General features: G+C 61.0%; 2 protein-coding genes and 1 pseudogene across 2 annotated transcripts, besides 3 other annotated features; all 3 read right to left on the reverse strand.

Moving 5' to 3' along the window:
- Tc00.1047053510385.5 lies at window positions 1-2,468 on the reverse strand (annotated as a pseudogene; the record flags this gene model as incomplete).
- Window positions 1-17,291: a sequence feature (areas not merged during assembly with more than two copies in the genome that could not be assigned to a particular haplotype).
- On the reverse strand, window positions 5,408-15,871 carry Tc00.1047053510385.10 (dispersed gene family protein 1 (DGF-1), putative; the record flags this gene model as incomplete). Its single annotated transcript, XM_803737.1, has 1 exon — window positions 5,408-15,871. One exon carries the CDS (start codon window positions 15,869-15,871, stop codon window positions 5,408-5,410), a length of 10,464 nt encoding a protein of 3,487 aa, XP_808830.1.
- Window positions 10,875-10,945: a microsatellite.
- Tc00.1047053510385.20 (uncharacterized protein) lies at window positions 16,032-16,778 on the reverse strand (the record flags this gene model as incomplete). The annotated part of the gene is made up of 1 exon (XM_803738.1): window positions 16,032-16,778. One exon carries the CDS (start codon window positions 16,776-16,778, stop codon window positions 16,032-16,034), a length of 747 nt encoding a protein of 248 aa, XP_808831.1.
- Window positions 16,034-16,060: a sequence feature (AT_rich).

Below are 17,291 nucleotides of genomic sequence, written 5' to 3' on the forward strand. Positions count from 1 at the left end.
CCCTTCGAGGCAACGTTGCGGCCACATGGCGATGGCCCAACGTGGCTGGCAATCAGATCCAGTCGTCGCGGCAAAACAGTACAGAAAGTAGGGTGGTGGGCCCGCACATTCGCCTCGTCGATGCCTGCCTCAGCTGCAAGAGTGAAACTCGTCTTCCCAACAGCCACGCTTCGGGTGGCTGAAACACCTGCCCTCACACCGGCAACAACATCTGCAAGCGCCTGTAATTCCTCGACGCAGCCCGTCAGAAAAAACCAAAGCGGTACTCAAACTCTGCAGCCACACATCCCTCGTAACCATTTGCAAGCTCGTTGTCCTCCAGAAACACCCGAACAACATAACAGGAAGACCGTGCATTGCTGGCAAGGGTCAAGAACACGTCGCTTTCATCCTGCTACAGATGATTGTGCCTCCTGCGTAACGCGGCCACAAGTACGCGGTGCGCCAACACCGAAACGGTGGGCATGTCGCCCCGCGACCCTCCCCTCACCACAGAAGCCCAAGAAGTGCAACAGACCATCCTCTCACCGAAGAAAAAGCCCAATGGAGCGGGCACTGCAGTGTGCGGACCACACAGCAGAAACTCTCTCAGAGAACGAATGCTCTTGAATGCCCTTCAGAAGGGGCCAGCGGGTTTGCCGTGAAGCCAACAGACACCAGAGAGCCACCTGCTCTGCATGTATCCAATGGCGCAATCGAGCGCAGTGTTGCAGGGCACATCAAAAATCCCATTCTCGTCTCCGTCTGTGCGGGCATGACAGTCCTGCCATCATCCCTCGTCCTCACAAACTATTCCACAGGGTCCTTTGACCAAATACCGCCACACTGCAATATGCCACCGGATAAGTGATCTTTATACCGCACACAATAATAAAATGTTCCCCACGTCGAGGACCGTAGTGAAAACGAGCACAACGATGAGCAACACGAGGGTTGTCTGTGCTCGAATTCATCACAACACTCTACCCCCCGTTGGTTCAGGCCTCTGCCACACGACGAAGCACAGATGTAACATCATTTGCACGCAACATAGTGAAATCCGCAAGAACGTTGTCAGAGTCATACAGGACGCAACAACCACCAGCACGGTCAGTAGCCGTTGTGGGCATATTCTGCAAAACATGGTCCACGCCCACTGGAAATTCCTTGTCCAGCTGCACAAATAATTTATTGTTGGGCCAAGCAACGTGGACCAAAAATGACGACATCCGTCGATATTCGGCCGTGGAATCGCCAGTGAGAGCCATTGATTGGAATAAACACCAAGGCCACCAGCGGCCAACAAGAGCTGCAACAAGGCATTCGTACTTCAATCAAAGAACGGATTCGTCTCCTCCATGAAGAAGAAAGAACAGTATTTTCCTCCTTACAGAGCCTTCCAGCAATGAAAAACCACCATGCAATCCGCCCTTATCGGCACTACTCAGGAGCACAAGAACTGTGCAATTTGTGGAGGGCGCTGCAATCAGGCAAATTAGATGCTCCACGGTGGCAAACAGACTCCTCACAGGCCACGCATCAACCGGTCGCGAGCAGCATGTCTCCTCATGGGCTCTCCGTTTTGGTTCCAACCGAGACGGAAGGCTTTCGTCGCTCAGCACCAACCCCGCGTTGCGTCGTTTCGTCAAGGAATCAAGTGAGGACGACGGAGCACATCATCAGAGAAATCGCCCTCATTTGTGGGAAACGGCATCGCACACGCCGGAAACAGGTGCGCATGGTGTCCCTCCACGTCAGCTGCGCAGCCTGTCAGCTGAAGGAAAATTAGGTGAAACGGAAGTCAGCGCACTCACCTCCACCCCAGGCAGTTTAATCAGGACGATCAACGCACCAAGCTGGGGGCTCCACACTTGTTGAGGGATATCGTGACGCTCTGACGCGTCCACGTGCATGTCCACAGAATGTCCTACTTTCTTTTCCCCCGCCGCACGCGCCCGCACCGTCTCTTAAGCCACATCCAGGAGGGATCGGATGGCGAGTAGCACCTGGTCAGCCAGCAGCGTTCCAGTCCTTAAGGCTCCGAATACCGAAGCCCCAAAATCAATGGCCATCAATCAATGATGTCGCTGACACAATGCCTCCTCTGGCCAACGCCACACACTTGTTCCGGAGCACATGTTATCCCATGCCTCGCTGACGCCGCCCTCAGCATCCTCTACGGGTACACCGTGCGTTCACTCCCAAAATGCGGGTGTGGAGTGCACCTCAATAATAACTGCACAATGGGACTGCAAAGTGCTCGCTGAAAGTTGTCATTGTGTTGGGTGGCAGGGGCAACGCAATCACACCTCGCGGCTCCTCAGGAGATCAAACAAGATAGCAACCATCATTCAACTGAGATGGGCTTCGCAAGCCCCTTGCGACTTTTGTCCGATGGGGTGCTTCAGTGCATATGAAACCTTGACCGCGGGACGGAATGCCTATGCGCTCTAAAAACGTAAGCATGAACTCACGGGAGAAGAATACATAAAACAACGGAGGCAAAATGCCACAAATAAAAAAAAAACGATGGAAAAAATGTATGAAGCAATATAGATATGAAAATAAGCAACGATCAATGAATAGGCATAACGATATGGGTATGACTACAAAAGCGATAATTTATTTACTGATGATGTGTATAGATGTGCATATCTCCCTTCCTTCCCCTAAAATTCGACAGATTGCCTGGTTTCTTGGTTTATTGATTGCTATTCTATTAACTGTACATGCATATACAGATAGGTATATAGTTGTCGATGCTAATATCTATTCAGCGCTGTTTATATGTATATATTGTTACTATTCCTCGTGCCTTCTCAAGTAAATACAAAGACCCACACGCCAGCCACCATCGCAGAGCACGTCGGCCCAATGATTAAAGATGTGAACGAGAGCCCCGGCACCCAAAGTGGGAGCCGGACAGCGGAGTAAATGCAGACCTGCCTCTCCGCACAGTTCCAGTCGACCGGTATTCACAATGTCCGGCAGATGCCCGTGGCGTGCCGTGCGGTAGCGGGTCAGTCAGGCATTGCTGTGGCACGGAAACCCGCACGCTAAACGGCAAAACCAAACTGGTGGTGGTCGCAGCGGGATGTCGTCGCCGAGCGACGTGCGCCTTCTCGGCGGCCTGAGTCCTCTGACGCCGGGAAATCGGCAACAGCGTGACGCTAATCAATGCATGTGTGCGTGCCATTTTAGAAACACACGCTGCACTGTTTCTCGGTGGCATTCTCCTCCTGCGCGGAGGCGGGGTTCTGCGTTGGTTTGATGCTCTTCATGCGAATGTTCGAGCCTTGCAGCGCGTGGTTATTCGTTCTCCATTTTTAGTGTCACGACTTTCTTTCTGTCGGGTGTTTGTGCCGGGTGCGGGTGGTCAATCCCCCGGCATTGCCCGCCTGTGCGTCACATTAAAAGCGTTTACAAGGTGCTTCCCTCTTCGGTGCCGACGGTAGCGCTGTTCTGGAGTGTTCGTGTGCCCGTATGCGGGATAGTGGTCCCGCTTTCGCTTGAGCTCTGAATTCACAGTACGTGCATTCGAGCGCGGTGGATGCCGTCAGACCGTCATATTCCTGGCAACGCCTCCTATTTGTCGGGGGAACTCTTGCTTGTGGAAGTGCCAAAGATAAAATACGGTTCCGGCTTGCCTTTCCTACGACACCGTGCAAAACTGCATTGGAGTGGCTTCGGCATGGGCTCTGTAGTCTGCGGCGGAGGTGCGATCGGCGTGCCGTCTCTCGCTCTCGTCCTCGCTCAAGTGCTGGGCGGTGGTTCCGGTGGGATTTCTGGCGGCTCCGACTCACCGCGAAAGCCAAATTCCCGCAGCGCCTGGGAGCGCGTAATGCCATGGGCGTTAGCCATGTGCGTCACGACACTAGTGCGGCAGCTGCAGTGCTTGCCGCACACCGGGCAGTCTGTCGGGCATCGGATCGTGGCGGTGTGGGGTCCAGCAGGAGGAGATGGCTTTTCCGTGCGAAGTTCTTTGCGTGTCTGCTGTGCGGCATCCGCGCCAGGCCAACGGCATGTGCGTGGGATGGCGGGTTGCAGTGGTCGTAGCAGTCATCCGTATTCGTGAGAAACACCGGTGCGGGAGCGGGCCGGTGCAGTCTCCTCCCTGCGAGTGACAGTGGATCCCGTGCGCGTGGGCTCCCAGTCGCCTGCTGCAGTGGAGCGGTGAGCTCCTGGCCTGAGCTGTCGGACACCAATAATACGTCCAGCCAATGCGACGATGCCGGTGCTCCATGCGTCTGTGAGCTGTGCGAGGTCGGACGCCTTCTTGGCTTATGCATCACAAGCTTATTTCCTGGGCACGCCGCAGTGGCCAAGGACAAACCGCATCCGTGTGCGCGCTCCTCGGTGCTGCTGGCAAGAAAAAAGGGTACGCCAACAATGTGAGTCACCAGATGATCCAGAACCGTCGACGTGTGCTTGCGTGCTTCCACGGTTCGACGAGAAGGTGCAGACACGCACGCTGCCGTGGAAAAAGTCCCGGTGAATATCGTACTCTCCATGCCAACACCACACCCCTCTGTGTCTGCTGTGGTGCATGGCTTTGCAAAGCCGGAGGGAAATATTTAAAAAAGAAGAATTCCTCGTGTAGGCATCCCCGTACCAGCGTGGCCAATCCGCGACAATATCCTTTGCCTGTGGAATGCGGTGTGCCAAATAAATCAAAGGCCGCGCCGTGAAGGGATGTGCAAATTGCCGGAAGTGGCCGTCACACCTCCTGCACACACAAAACACGCGGGCCGTAGCGGGCAACGAATCCCAATGCCGCAGCATCCAAGGCTCCCACGTTCCACGCGCACACCTGAGGGGTACAGCCATGGCGGCGGTGCGCTCAAGGATTATTGTGGAAGGTGACTGGGATGGCCTGGTCCGTCAATTCCACCGCTAAAGAGACATCGATCCCCCGCTGCACTCGCACACCAGGGCGGCCCGGAATCACGGCAATGCGTCGCGCCTCAATACATAATCCCGCTCAACGGCGTTCCTGGAAACCTGGAGTCCTGCTACTACTCTGTCGCCGCTCTGCTTCTGAGGACTGTAATGTCTCCTGCATGCAAACCCACGGTAAGGCAGAGCTGCAATTCACTACTTCCACTAGGCGGTTCGCTTGATCCCTCCTCCATTGCACAAAATGAGCGCCGAGTTCCTCGCACGCAACTCCACGAAATTACAGTCCGATACAAAAAAACAGCAGGAGCAACAAGGGCGACGGTACAATCCCCTTCCACACAGTCATCGCGGAACGGGAAAAACTCCTGGAAGCACCCGCTCAAAATAGAAACACATCGATAGAAACAACAATCAACAATACCGTCGGTGCGGTTAACGATGGCTGGCTGTGGGGCGCAGCATATTTGTGGCTCCGCACCCTCCCCCCATCAACCAACACCGCACACCTGTCAGTTCCACGTGTTGCACGTCACAGGAGGGCGTGATCAATTTTGCCTCTCGCACTCGATGCACACTCGAGCAGGCCCATGGCGTCTGAGCGGGTGTCACCAGCCATGGGCTGCGGCGGTGCGGGTGGTCGGTACGACGACGCAGCGGTGGTGCCTGAGGCGTACGACGATAACGTCATGTCGTGCGGCTTCTGCGTCTCTTCGTCGCTCTCCTCGCCATCGCGCAGCAGCGCCTCCAGCCCTCCACGCCGCGGCTCGCGCAGCTCCTGCCAGTGGCGGTCCTCCGCGTACCACACAACCATGCTGTACACAGTGACCGCAAGTACCACAGTCGTCAGCAGCAGCACGATAGCCGCGTACGCCCTCGCACCGCCGTCGCTCGGCGTAAAGTGGTTGGCCGCGCTCACCACGCACAGCGCCGCAAGAAGCACAAAGCTCGCAGTGTGCATCACCGTCAGGAAAGCCGAGCGCATCATGTTCGTGAAGGCAACCACGCCCGCACCCGCAAGCAGCACAGCCGCCATGCAGAAGTACTGGACGTGGCAGCCTCCCACGGGCGGGTGCACAGCCGCAGTCAGGCACACCACACACAGCACCGACAGCTGGAACACGCACCAGTACACGCGGCTGCCCCTCATGTTCGTCAGCATGCCGCCGTACATCCGCTGCTGCGCCGCGGGGTGCCAATACCCGACGGGGTACAGCAGGCGCTCGTGCAGCGGCTTCCTCGAAAACTGCCAGTACCTCGTGAAGCTCGCGCCCACGTGGCGGGCAATAAAGTAGCACACGCCAGCAGGGAACGCCACACCGTACAGCACGCCAACGACACCGATCACGCGGTGCTGCACGCGGGCGCCGGGCATCGCCAGTGCACGCAACGAGCCGAAGAAAATGCCGAGGTGCATCGCGTGCGCCACAACGTACGTCAGGCTCGGGAAGCGCATCGCCGCCCACGCACTCGCCGCGTCCACGCCGCGCCACCGCTGGAAGGCCGCCGTCACACCGCAGTGCACGCACCCAAACACAGCGGCGAGCAGCGCGTTGCCCACCACCATCCACAGCGGGTCAAGGGCAGCGAACACCGAAAGGAAGTACGGCAGCGCAGCGGTGCTCGCACGCTCCTGTGCCGAGGCGCATGACATCCTCGCAAACACGCCGAGCGCCTGCATCTCCAGAATGGAGCCCAGCCCGCCGGTCACCACCACAGCAACAGCCGTCGCACCCGCAACAACGCCGGTGATCGCCGAGAGAGCGCTGGCAGCGGCGGGCAGCGTGTTCGACCTGATCGTGAAGGACCCAAGCAGCACGCCCTTGCAGCCGCCAGACACCGCCGCAGCGTCGCAGCGAATGACTATCGTCTCGTCGGCAGCAATGAAGTAACCGCGGTGAACGGGCACAGCCAGCTCCAGGACGGTGGACGGATTCGTCGCGTTGCGTACCCACGTCGCGTGGCGCAGCATCGCTCCCCACGGACCACCAAACCCACTCGGTTGCGCCGTCGACACCGGCACAAAGCTCAGGTGCGTGCTGGGCTGCGGGTCGCGTGCCCATCGAAACGGCGGCGGCAGCGCCACCATCAGCCGCGTCGGGACGGCGCTCCCACCGCCGCGGATGTCGTTCTGCGTCAGGCTCCCACCAGCCGCCGTCGTCGTCACGCTGAGCGTCGGGCACGCCACGTCGCTCCACCACAGCGTGCCGCTCACCGACGCCGTCGGGGTCCGCGTGGGCGGCAACGCCACCGTCTCCGTCACCTGCAGTGTCTCCGTCGGCCCGTACCGCAGCGGACTGTAGTGCGCCGTGCTCAGGCTCGGCGTGCATGTTGAAGTCAGGCTGCGCGTCTCCGTCAGCGTCTCCGTGTGGCTCAACAGCGGCATGCCAGACGTGCGGTTGCACCCGTCCACGCGCGGCAGGTACACCGGCAGGCAGTCACGCCCGTACCCGCCCTCAGCACAGCGGCAGCCGCACGACACCGACATCGTCCTCGTCGCAGCAGCAAAGCAGTGCACGTCGGCGTCGCACACGCCACACGCCACGGGGCGGAATTCCCCGATGATGCCGGCGGACCTGTAGTCCATCGGCCGCAGCGCCTGCCCGTTGAGCGTCAGGCACCCCACGACGAACTTTCGGCCGGCGCCTCCAAGAGCTACGGTGCCGTCCATCACGACGGGCCCACTGCCGGCGTTCCCGTGGAGCGTCAGCGTGCTCTGCACAAGCTCCGCACTGCGCGGGTACGACGGCACCGACAGAATTCTGCCGCGGATGCTGTTGCCGCGCACCGACAGCCACGACCCGGAAACAAACGACGCCGGCCCTCGCAGCTCCAGCAGCGCGCCATCGGTCAGCGCACCGGTGTTGTCGTTCACCACGACGGCGGACGCGTTGGCCTCCACACCGCTCTCGAACACCAACCCATGCGCAGCGTACACCTGGCTCCCCGACACGCGCAGCACAGCGCCTCCAGACCCAACCACGCGCGCACTCGCGTACAACGCATATTCGCCACCGAACACAGCCGCGTCCAGCGCGACACCGCCACCGACAAGCTCCAGCACAGCGCCGTCCACCACCACCGTCCGCCCACCAGTCATCACAGTCACGAGGGCAACGCCGGACACAACCAGCACGGACCGCACGAGCCGCAGGCCCGACAGCACCAGCACCGGTGCGTACGGCGAGGACTGCGAGCCGGGAAGATACACAAGCGGCGTCGGCCTCGCGGCAACCAGCAGGGAGTCCGTCACCGTCAGCACAGACCCCGCGGGGAACGTGCCGGTCAGCACAAGCGCACCGTTCAGCGCCTCCACGTCGCACACCGACAGCTCCACCGGCCCGCCCTCGTCGCTCCCCGCCGACACCGCACCGCGCAACGCTCCACCGCCCATCACGTACAGCACGGCACCGTTCAGCAGCGACACGTTCTGCACAACGATCCGCACGCCATCCCGCGCCATCCACGGCACGTAGAGTACCGGACTCACGCCGTCCGGCACAACGTGGCGCAGCGTCACCTCGCTCGCGCCGGCAGGCACAACGAACACCGACCGCACCGTCACGCCCTCGCGGAAGAACACACTCGACGCAGTGCCCACAGCGGGCGGCAGCGCGGGAGCGCCCACAGGCACGCACGCCTCACCGTACCCGCCGCTGCCGCACGCGCACACGCACACACCGTTCCTCATGCTCGCCGACGCCGTCCCGGGCGCGTAGCAGTGCGTGTCCCTGTCGCAGGCGTCGCACCCAGCAACGTCGATGCTCCCAGCGTCGCCAAAACCAGCCGCTGCGTACTCCTCCGCCGTCGACAGGACACGTCCACCAGCGTCGTTGCACGCCACCCTCACATGCGCCCCAGCCGCAAGCGACAGGCTCACCGACAGCATCCGCGGCAGCAGCGCTCGGTTGCGCACAAAGCTCAGCGTGCTCCCAGCAGCGGTCACGGCGCCAGCGGCGTAGAGCATCTCCCTCGAGACGCCGTCGTGCACGTTGCCCCTCGCCAGCAGCATCGACCCGTCGGCCAGGCTCACCGTCGAATAAAACGCCACCGCGTAGTCCTCCGCCAACAAAAAGTCGTTCCGCACAAACGCCACAGCAGAGCCCGACACGCTCACAGCCCCACGCACAGACACCGCGTGCTTGCACAGCAGGAAGTCGCTGTCAAGAAACGCCACCACGGAGCCGCCGCTGGCCGCAACACCGCCCTCCACCGACACGCACAGCCCCAGCGCCGTCTGCACCGACAGTCCCTCCACGTACAGCGCACCGCGCGACGACAGCGCCACGCCGCCAACTAACAACACGCCAACAGCGTCGCGTAACACCGCCGCCACGTGCGTGCGCGCAATGGTCAACACGCTCCCCGTCAGATTCACGCTGTGCAACACGAGGCACGCGGAGGCGTCGCCAAGGCCGTGGTCTCCGCGGTACGCAACACGCGCCTCCGCAACCAGCACCGAGTCCACCACAGTGACGCGCGAGCCAGGCAGAAATCGGTTCGCCACCACCACGCCGCCGCCAAAGCGCGACTCAAGCCCGCTGATCAACACATCGACGCGCTCGCCAGCAGGAGGGTCGGACCGCCACCCAACAACGTACAGGCTCGCTCCATCCACAAACAAGCAGTTCGCCAGTGTCACGTTGCGCACGCTCCCCGACATCGACTCCACGTCCACCAAGACGTCCGCCGCAAAGGTCACGCCAACGTAGCACGCCACCGACGTCCCGAAACTGACGTTCACCTCCACACCCACACGCACGTCACGCACGCACAAGTCGGCGCCGTCAGTGCTCGGTGGCTCGGGGACAGCAACGGGCAGGCACGCATCGCCGTGGCCGCCCTCAGCGCACGTGCAGGCGCAGCCATCACTCGAGGCCGTCGCCGTGTACGCAGGGAAGCACGACGCCGCGAGGGCGCATGGGTCGCTGCAGGTCAGGATGGTGGCATTGTACACGGAGGAAAGGATGTATTTCACTCCCTCCTTGTCGTTCACGGTGTTGCACGCGGCCACAATCGCTCCGTTTGTGAGACCGCGGGACCTTTTGGATATCCGCAAAACGGTCGGCGTGCCCGTGCTGGACATGAATCGGTTGCCGGACACAGACACCGTGGAGTCGCGGAGATTCACCGTGGGGTTTAGAAAGAGGAAGGCATCCGATGGGGACTCACGGCAGAGGTTGCCGCTCAGCTGCAGCCAGGAGTTGTAGTAGATGTAGGAAGAGTAGCTTGAAAAAAATACAGCCGAGCTTCTCTGCATGTCGTTGCCCTGAAACACAACCGCTGACCGAGACTCCACACGTAACGCCAAAATTACTAACAAAAAGTACTTCACCGGCCTCGTCACAACGTTGCCTCGGATCACCACAGCAGAGTTGTTCAGCACCCTCAGCGATGAAAATTGGCCAGACCCTTCAATATTTATCAGCGTACTGTCACCGCCGCCCATATGAAATGTGTTGCCCAGCACCGCAAACAGGGATTTCCATAAAACCCTCAGCGGAGATCCAACAAATTTTACGACACTTGACGATGTCGTCACGCTCTGAAACACATTGCCACTCAGCACCACCGCGGAGTTGTTGCTGATCGCCAGTCCATTCATCGCAACACACGACGGGCAGTCAAGTTCCAAGCCCGGCCGAGGGATCGCCCTCGTGACCGTGAAGCGGTTCCCGCTGATCGTGATGTTTGTGTGCGGTGGAAACACACCCTCCGGGCTGAGCAGCGCGTCAATAAATCTGTTGCCGGTGACGACGATGTTCAGCGACCCCACAGCGGCGTGCACGTTGCCCAACAGCAACAGCACGGCGCCGTCCCTCCACGTGCAGCCATCGAACGTGACTTTCACCACGTCGCCCGTCATCGCCCCAACCAGCACCGTCAGGCTCATGCCGCCCCCGCTGAACGTCACGTTGCGGTAGCACAGCCACGACAGCCCGCCGCCCACCGCCTGCGCAACCTCGGGGTACACCATGTCGCTGATGCACTCACCAACCGGCGGTGGCGGTGGTGGCGGTGGCGATGGCGATGGCGATGGCGATGGCGATGGCGGTGACGGTGGTGGCGGGCCAGCAGGCACGGGCGCTGGGACGCACACATCGCCGTGCCCTCCAGCAGCGCACCGGCACTTGCAGCCGCTGACCGCCGTCGTCAGAGGAGCAAAGCAGTCGCCGTCCTTCGTGCACTCCCCGCACGCAGCAGCCGTCGTCACGTTGGTGATGCCGCTCAGCTCCAGCTCAGCCGCCGTCGTCACCTCCCGTCCCGCGACCGTCAGGCACCCAGCAACGAACCGGTAGCCGGCGTCAGCCCGAGATAAAAGGGACACCGACAACCCCGTCGAGCCCATCTTGCAGCCAGTCAGCGTCACCACGCTGCTGCCGTCAATGCTCACAAAAGCGGAGCTACTGTCGTAGAACATCGCACCCACCACCACGTCGTTGTCGCGCCAATCCAGCCAGCTTGACCGCTGAACAGTCCACATGTCATCGTTACAGATGGCGTAGCGCACGGAGCCGCTGTTCCCCACCACGCGCACCACGCTGTGATCCGACACGCTGAATCTGTTGCGTTGATACAGCAGACTTGCCCCGGAGAACATCGTATTGTTGAGCAGCGCAACAACGGAGTGGTCACTCACACTGAGCCCGTACAAGTAGAACATATGTGTGTATCCCTCAAAGCTGCAGTACCGCGCGTACAGCGAGCTGCCACCCACCAGCGACAGCGTCCCGGTCGAGTACACAACGAACGCATCACGCTTCATTGCATGCGCCCTGACGTTGCTGACCAACAGCGAGGACGCACTCAACACGGTGTCCTTCAGCAACAATACGCTCAACGTGTTCATCCTAGTGTCCGGCAGTTCAAACACGGAGGACTGCGCCGCGTCAACCTCCGTGAGGGCAATGTCGCAGTGCTGCGGGAGGGCACGTATAAAAGCAACGGTGGAGGAACGCATCACCGTCCGGCTCACGCGGATCAGGACACCAGATGACTCAACCGCCGCCGCACCCCCAACAAACTGCAGCGCGGCACCACCACGAAATGTGCATCCAGTGAGCGTGATGTTGATGGGGAGATGCAGCGGCATGCTGTTGAGGAAAAACGTCAGCACGGCACCCACGCCGCTGAATATCACACCCACGTAGCAGTGGTGCGTCTTCCACATGTTCAGCGCGAGGTCCGTCAGCGCCTGGTCCATCACGCAGCTCGTGTCGCCGTCGACGGCTCTCTCCGCTGCGGGCAGCACAACAGTGTCGGGCACCTCGAAGGGAAGACACGACGCGCCATGCCATCCGTCCTTGCAGCTGCACGAGCACGAGCCGCGGTCCACCGACTCCGTCCCGAGCATGTAGCACGCCGCGTCTTCGTTGCATGTGCCGCACCTGAACACCACCACGTCCTCCGGAAACACACCGTCGTACAACACCTCCTCATCGCCCTGCAGGTTGCACCCAACCACAAACCTTGCGGGGAACTCAACAATCGTGTCTGGCGGAGAAAGATCAGCGAAGGGATAACTATTGTCCACCTGACGGTTGTGTGCAAGCGCCACGGTGGTGCCGCTGCCCGACAACTTAATTTTGTACTGGGGATGCGGAATAATTAATACTGAGGCTGCACCCACGCTGTTGCCCTCCACACGCCACTGCGCACCTCCCTCGAGGGTCACCGAGCCAGACAAATACACCAGCGCGGGATCCAAAAATTCAGTCCCACCAGCGAAGGTGCAGTCCGCCACTCGCAGCAGCCCCGCGGAGCTCACGGTAGTATCCCCCAAAAAAATAACGCCATTGACCGAGCTCATCGTGTTGTTCTCCACGTCAAAGTAGCCGCCGTTCTTCACATCAACAGAATTAACGCAAACAGATGATTCCACACTGTCATCGTCCTTCTTTGTACTCAGCGTATTTCCCTTCACAATGATCCCGCCACCATCAACAACAACAGCAGCGGAGAAATAGACTGCGTACCTATTCGCCTCGATGTAGTTGTCGAGTAGCAGCAGCGCCATATTCGCACTGAGAGTAAACTTCACAAAGGAAATGGCGTGGCTCGACGTCGTCACAAGCGTACTGCCCACCACCAGTATCTGGGAGCTCGCGCCAAAATCACTTCTAAAGTCCAATGCACCTGAATCCAGTATCGAGGATGTCACGCTCACGTGCACGCGCGCACCACTCCCCCTGACCGACAGGCCCATGAGGACGCACTGCAGCAGCGTGATGTTGAGTGTCTGCTGTGGCACGTCAAAATGTGACAGGTCAAGCACGATCACGGCGGTGAAGGTCACGTTGACAAAGCACAGACCACGCACACCGGGATCAGGATAGTCCACGGAGCGGATGCTGCCACCGTGCACGCAGCGGACCTCCGTGTCCTTCGCGTCGGGGAGCGGGAGCGGTCCAAGGCCGTCCGGAACCGCAGCCGGCAGACAAGTGTCACCGTGGCCGCCAGCAGCGCACACGCACTCACAGCCGCTGATGCTGCTCGTCCTCGCTGCAAAGCACACGGCGTCCATCGTGCACGCACCACAGTCCAGCACCGTCACGGGCGTCCCAATATTCACGTCGTACTGGTAATTCGTCACAGGTGAGCCTATTGCCTCGTTGCACATGCCGTAGATGGTCGGGCGCGTGTCGGATGGTAGTGACCACTTGGTTGTCATACAGGTAAAGGTCGAGTACGAGCCATACGTGAAGTTGTTGTCAAGTATCGACCACACACTCCGATCGCGGAACACCATGCCGTGGTGGGCAGCCACGTACACAACGTAGGCGCTGCGGAACTCGTTGTCGCGGTGCACCAGCCAGCTGCCGCCAGTCACGGTCAGCGTGTTTGCAATGAGTATGGCGAAGCCGAGACGGAAAGTGCTGGACACAATCTGCAGCACGCTGCCGCCAGCCACAACAACATCCCTGAACACACACGCGCCTTTGTAGTATTCGTTGCTCGGCGCACTCCACGAGCTGTTCTGTATGGAGAACACGGAGCCGCTAACAACACGCAGGTCCGACGCAAGAGCGTAAATCACGTGCTTCCGCGAACTAATAACGCAGTTGTCCATGTAGAAGACGCTGGACAGGTTCACGCCAAGGCCGCGCTCCACGAGGATCGCAGCGCACGAGCCCCCGCCACACACCAGCGTCGACCGCGTCATGACAAAACACGTCGACAGAAGCCGGACGCCGTCCAGGACAAGCGCGGGGCCGTACCGGGATCCCTCACGGCCACGGGTCGTCGGCACGTACTGCGACCCGCCAACCGTCGCGCGCAGCGTTGAGTTCGCCAGCAGCACACTCGAGCGCAGCGGCATCGCACCATGCAGCACAATCGTGCCCTCCAGCGACGTCACATTCGTCATGTTGACGAGAGCGTGCGGCATCAGGCGCGCCGTGCTCTCGCTGAGGCCGCCAATCCGCAGCTGCGCGCCGCCCGCAAGCACGCAGTGGCGCAGCGTCACGTTCAGTGCGTCAGCGAACGCGTCCATCGAGCGCAGGTCCACCGCCACAGTGATCGGTCCGCTGAACACCACCGAGTCGAAGCACGCCGTCGCACGCCCGCCGCCAGCCGTCACGGACTCCGTCAGCGTCACGCCACTCACGCAGCCCTGCGCACCGTCACCACCGCCGCCGGTCCTCGCAGGCGGCACGTCGAACGGCAGGCACGCCTCGCCCACGCCGCCGGCGCGGCAGCCGCACACGCAGTCGGAGAACGACGCCGTCAGCGCATCGAAGCACGCCAGCTCAGCCGCACAGCCGTCGCACGGCACCACGCTCACGGAGGGCAGGCCGGCCAAGCGGTAGTCGCCGCTGCTCTGCAGCACCCGGCCGCCGGCACGGTTGCACTGCACCGACACGACGCCGCTCGTGATTGCCGGCCCGGAGACAAGCGTCGCGCCGGTGGCAGCGCAGCGAGCAATCGACACGGTGCCGCCGCTCAGCATCACACCCGACAGCGACGCCACCGACGACGCCTCGCCCACCGCCCACACGTCGCGCAGCTCCAGCCACCCGCCGTCACCGATCATCCCACCGTCGCAGAGCACCAGCGAGGACGCAACAGACCCCTCGACGCCCACGAAGCGCAGCACCGAATCAAACACCGCGAGGCGCTCTCCAAGCACAATGCCGCCGCCGCTGCTCACAACCGACACGTCCGTCACGGAGAACACCGAGTGGCTCCGCAAACTGAGACGCGACAAAGACGCCACACGCATCGCGGACGCGGTCAGACCGCCCGACGCCTCCAGCGACACGCCGTCAAGCACCACCGCGCCCGACAGCAGGTCCACGCCGCCGCCAACGTACACCGCCGACCCGCCTGCCTGCAACGACCTCAGCACAGTGTTGCTCACACGCAGCTGCGACTGCAACAGCGACGTCGCGTGCAGCACAAGCGGCGACGCCACCGCGTCCGTCAGCCCGCTCAGCTGCGAGTAGCGCATCGGCCCCGCCGTCACAATCGTCGAGTCACGGACCGTCACGTTCGTGTGTGCCGGCAGGTTGTGCACAAACACAAGCGAGCAGTAGCTCCCGGACAGCCCGCTCACGCTCACCTCCAGGCTCCGGTCACTCGCCGGCTCGCCGCTGTAGCCCCGCACGTAGATCCGCGCACCGCCGTCGCACACGCAGTTCCTCAGTTCGATGCGCAGCGCACCGGGAAGCATCGCCGGCACGTCGAACACCACAGCCACGCCGTTCGTGATGGACACGCCGTCCATCAGCACCGTGTCCACGGCGCGGCCAACCGTGATGGCTCTGTCCACCGTGCCGCCCCGCAGTCGCAACACCACCGCATGCACCGCGGGCATCCACGCAGCAGCTGCAGCCAGCACCAACACAACAAGCAGCGCCACACGCACAGCCAAAATGGCCCTGCGCCGCACACGGTGCCGGCTGCGCGGACACGCACCCACAGCAGACTGCATCCACCGACCCAGACACGTATCAGCAGGGCTGTCGCGTTGTGTCGCTCTCGTCCCGTCGACCATTCCTCCTGTCTATCAAATCCTTTCCTACAGATGGCGAATCCAGTGACACGATTCCGCCAGATCGATATCCCAGTACTACCAATCCTAATACTGCGAGTAATTCCTAACACCTTGAAACGATAGTTGTGCTGGCAAAGCCAAAGTATCTCTAACTGCACGCTCAAAAAAAATAAATAAATAATAATAAAAGGCAGAAAGAACAACAGTAACCAAACACAGTGACAAGCAGAGGCATCCGGTCATACACAATCCCCACCACAGTACAGCCGCCGACACAAAGCCGCGCAGACGCAATAAATTCAGTGACACCATCACCCTCCCACCACCCACACAACCCCATACAACCACCGCGCGTCGTGGCGTGGATACAGACTGGCATCGGCGGTGTGCCAGCAGTGCTGACAGGCGGCGGTGGACCAGTCCTTCGCTCTCCCCTAGCAGGACAGAGAGCAGCGGGATTGGCCAACAACTCCCTCCGTGCGGCATGTGTCCTTCCCGTGTTTGCAGATGGGAGTGGTGTCCCCGTTTCGCAGGAACTTCGCAGACTGCCGTCAGCGAGGGAGGTATTGATCATCGTTCTGTGCGAGGAGCGGGCAGCGGGTGCAAGATGGCACAGAAACACATTCAATGCGCCACCGGGGCCAGGGGCCAAGCAAGGCAAACAGTGACGGATGGTGAATTCAAGCGCATACGGCGTGAAGGACCCATCCACATCACAGCCACCAGGGGACACGCAAGCACAAACTGTGCAGACAGCACTGGGGATCGCAGCACGTGCGACGCGGACAGTGTGACGGACAAGCAAATTTTCCTGCAGCCAAGACAGAGCACAAACGCGGTCCCAAGAGTACCGCGGCACGGCCGATCCCAGAGGGCAGGGACGCGGTGCCTCCATGCCTTGCGGCATCAGAGGCGTGGGATCGAGAGGGCACCAAGCTCCTTCGCACGGACCACAAGCAGCATGGAGAAGTTACGGCAGAGGGCATGATTGCGGTACTCCCGTTTGCGGACATCTTCAGCTCGGGGCAGGCTGCCTCCCGGTGAGGCTGTGTGCGCGTCCCATGCTGCCGCTGCAACACACTCGGCCTGCTCCGCTCTGACCGTCCAGGTTCATCAGTGGCTGTCACGGCTGCCGCGCGGGATGGTGCGCCTTGCCGCTCGCACGGTGCATATCCAACCGTGTGGTCACAGTGGCCAGAGGCGTTGCACACACCGAGGTGGAAGCATTCCAGTCGGCTTCACGCAGAACAGCGACGGCATTTTTCCGTCGCGGCAGCATGCCTGCCGGTCGCGGGAGGCCGTCCTCCGTTGCTGCAGTATAAAATGAAAGATGGTGGTCCGAGTCCATGCAAAGGGGTGGACGTCCAGTGGGAGACACGCAGTACGCGTTGCGCAGTCACGTCGGAAAACGAGACGCTGC

This window comes from Trypanosoma cruzi, genomic scaffold (assembly GCF_000209065.1).
Source record: "Trypanosoma cruzi strain CL Brener 1047053516737 genomic scaffold, whole genome shotgun sequence".
Lineage (NCBI taxonomy): Eukaryota > Euglenozoa > Kinetoplastea > Trypanosomatida > Trypanosomatidae > Trypanosoma > Trypanosoma cruzi.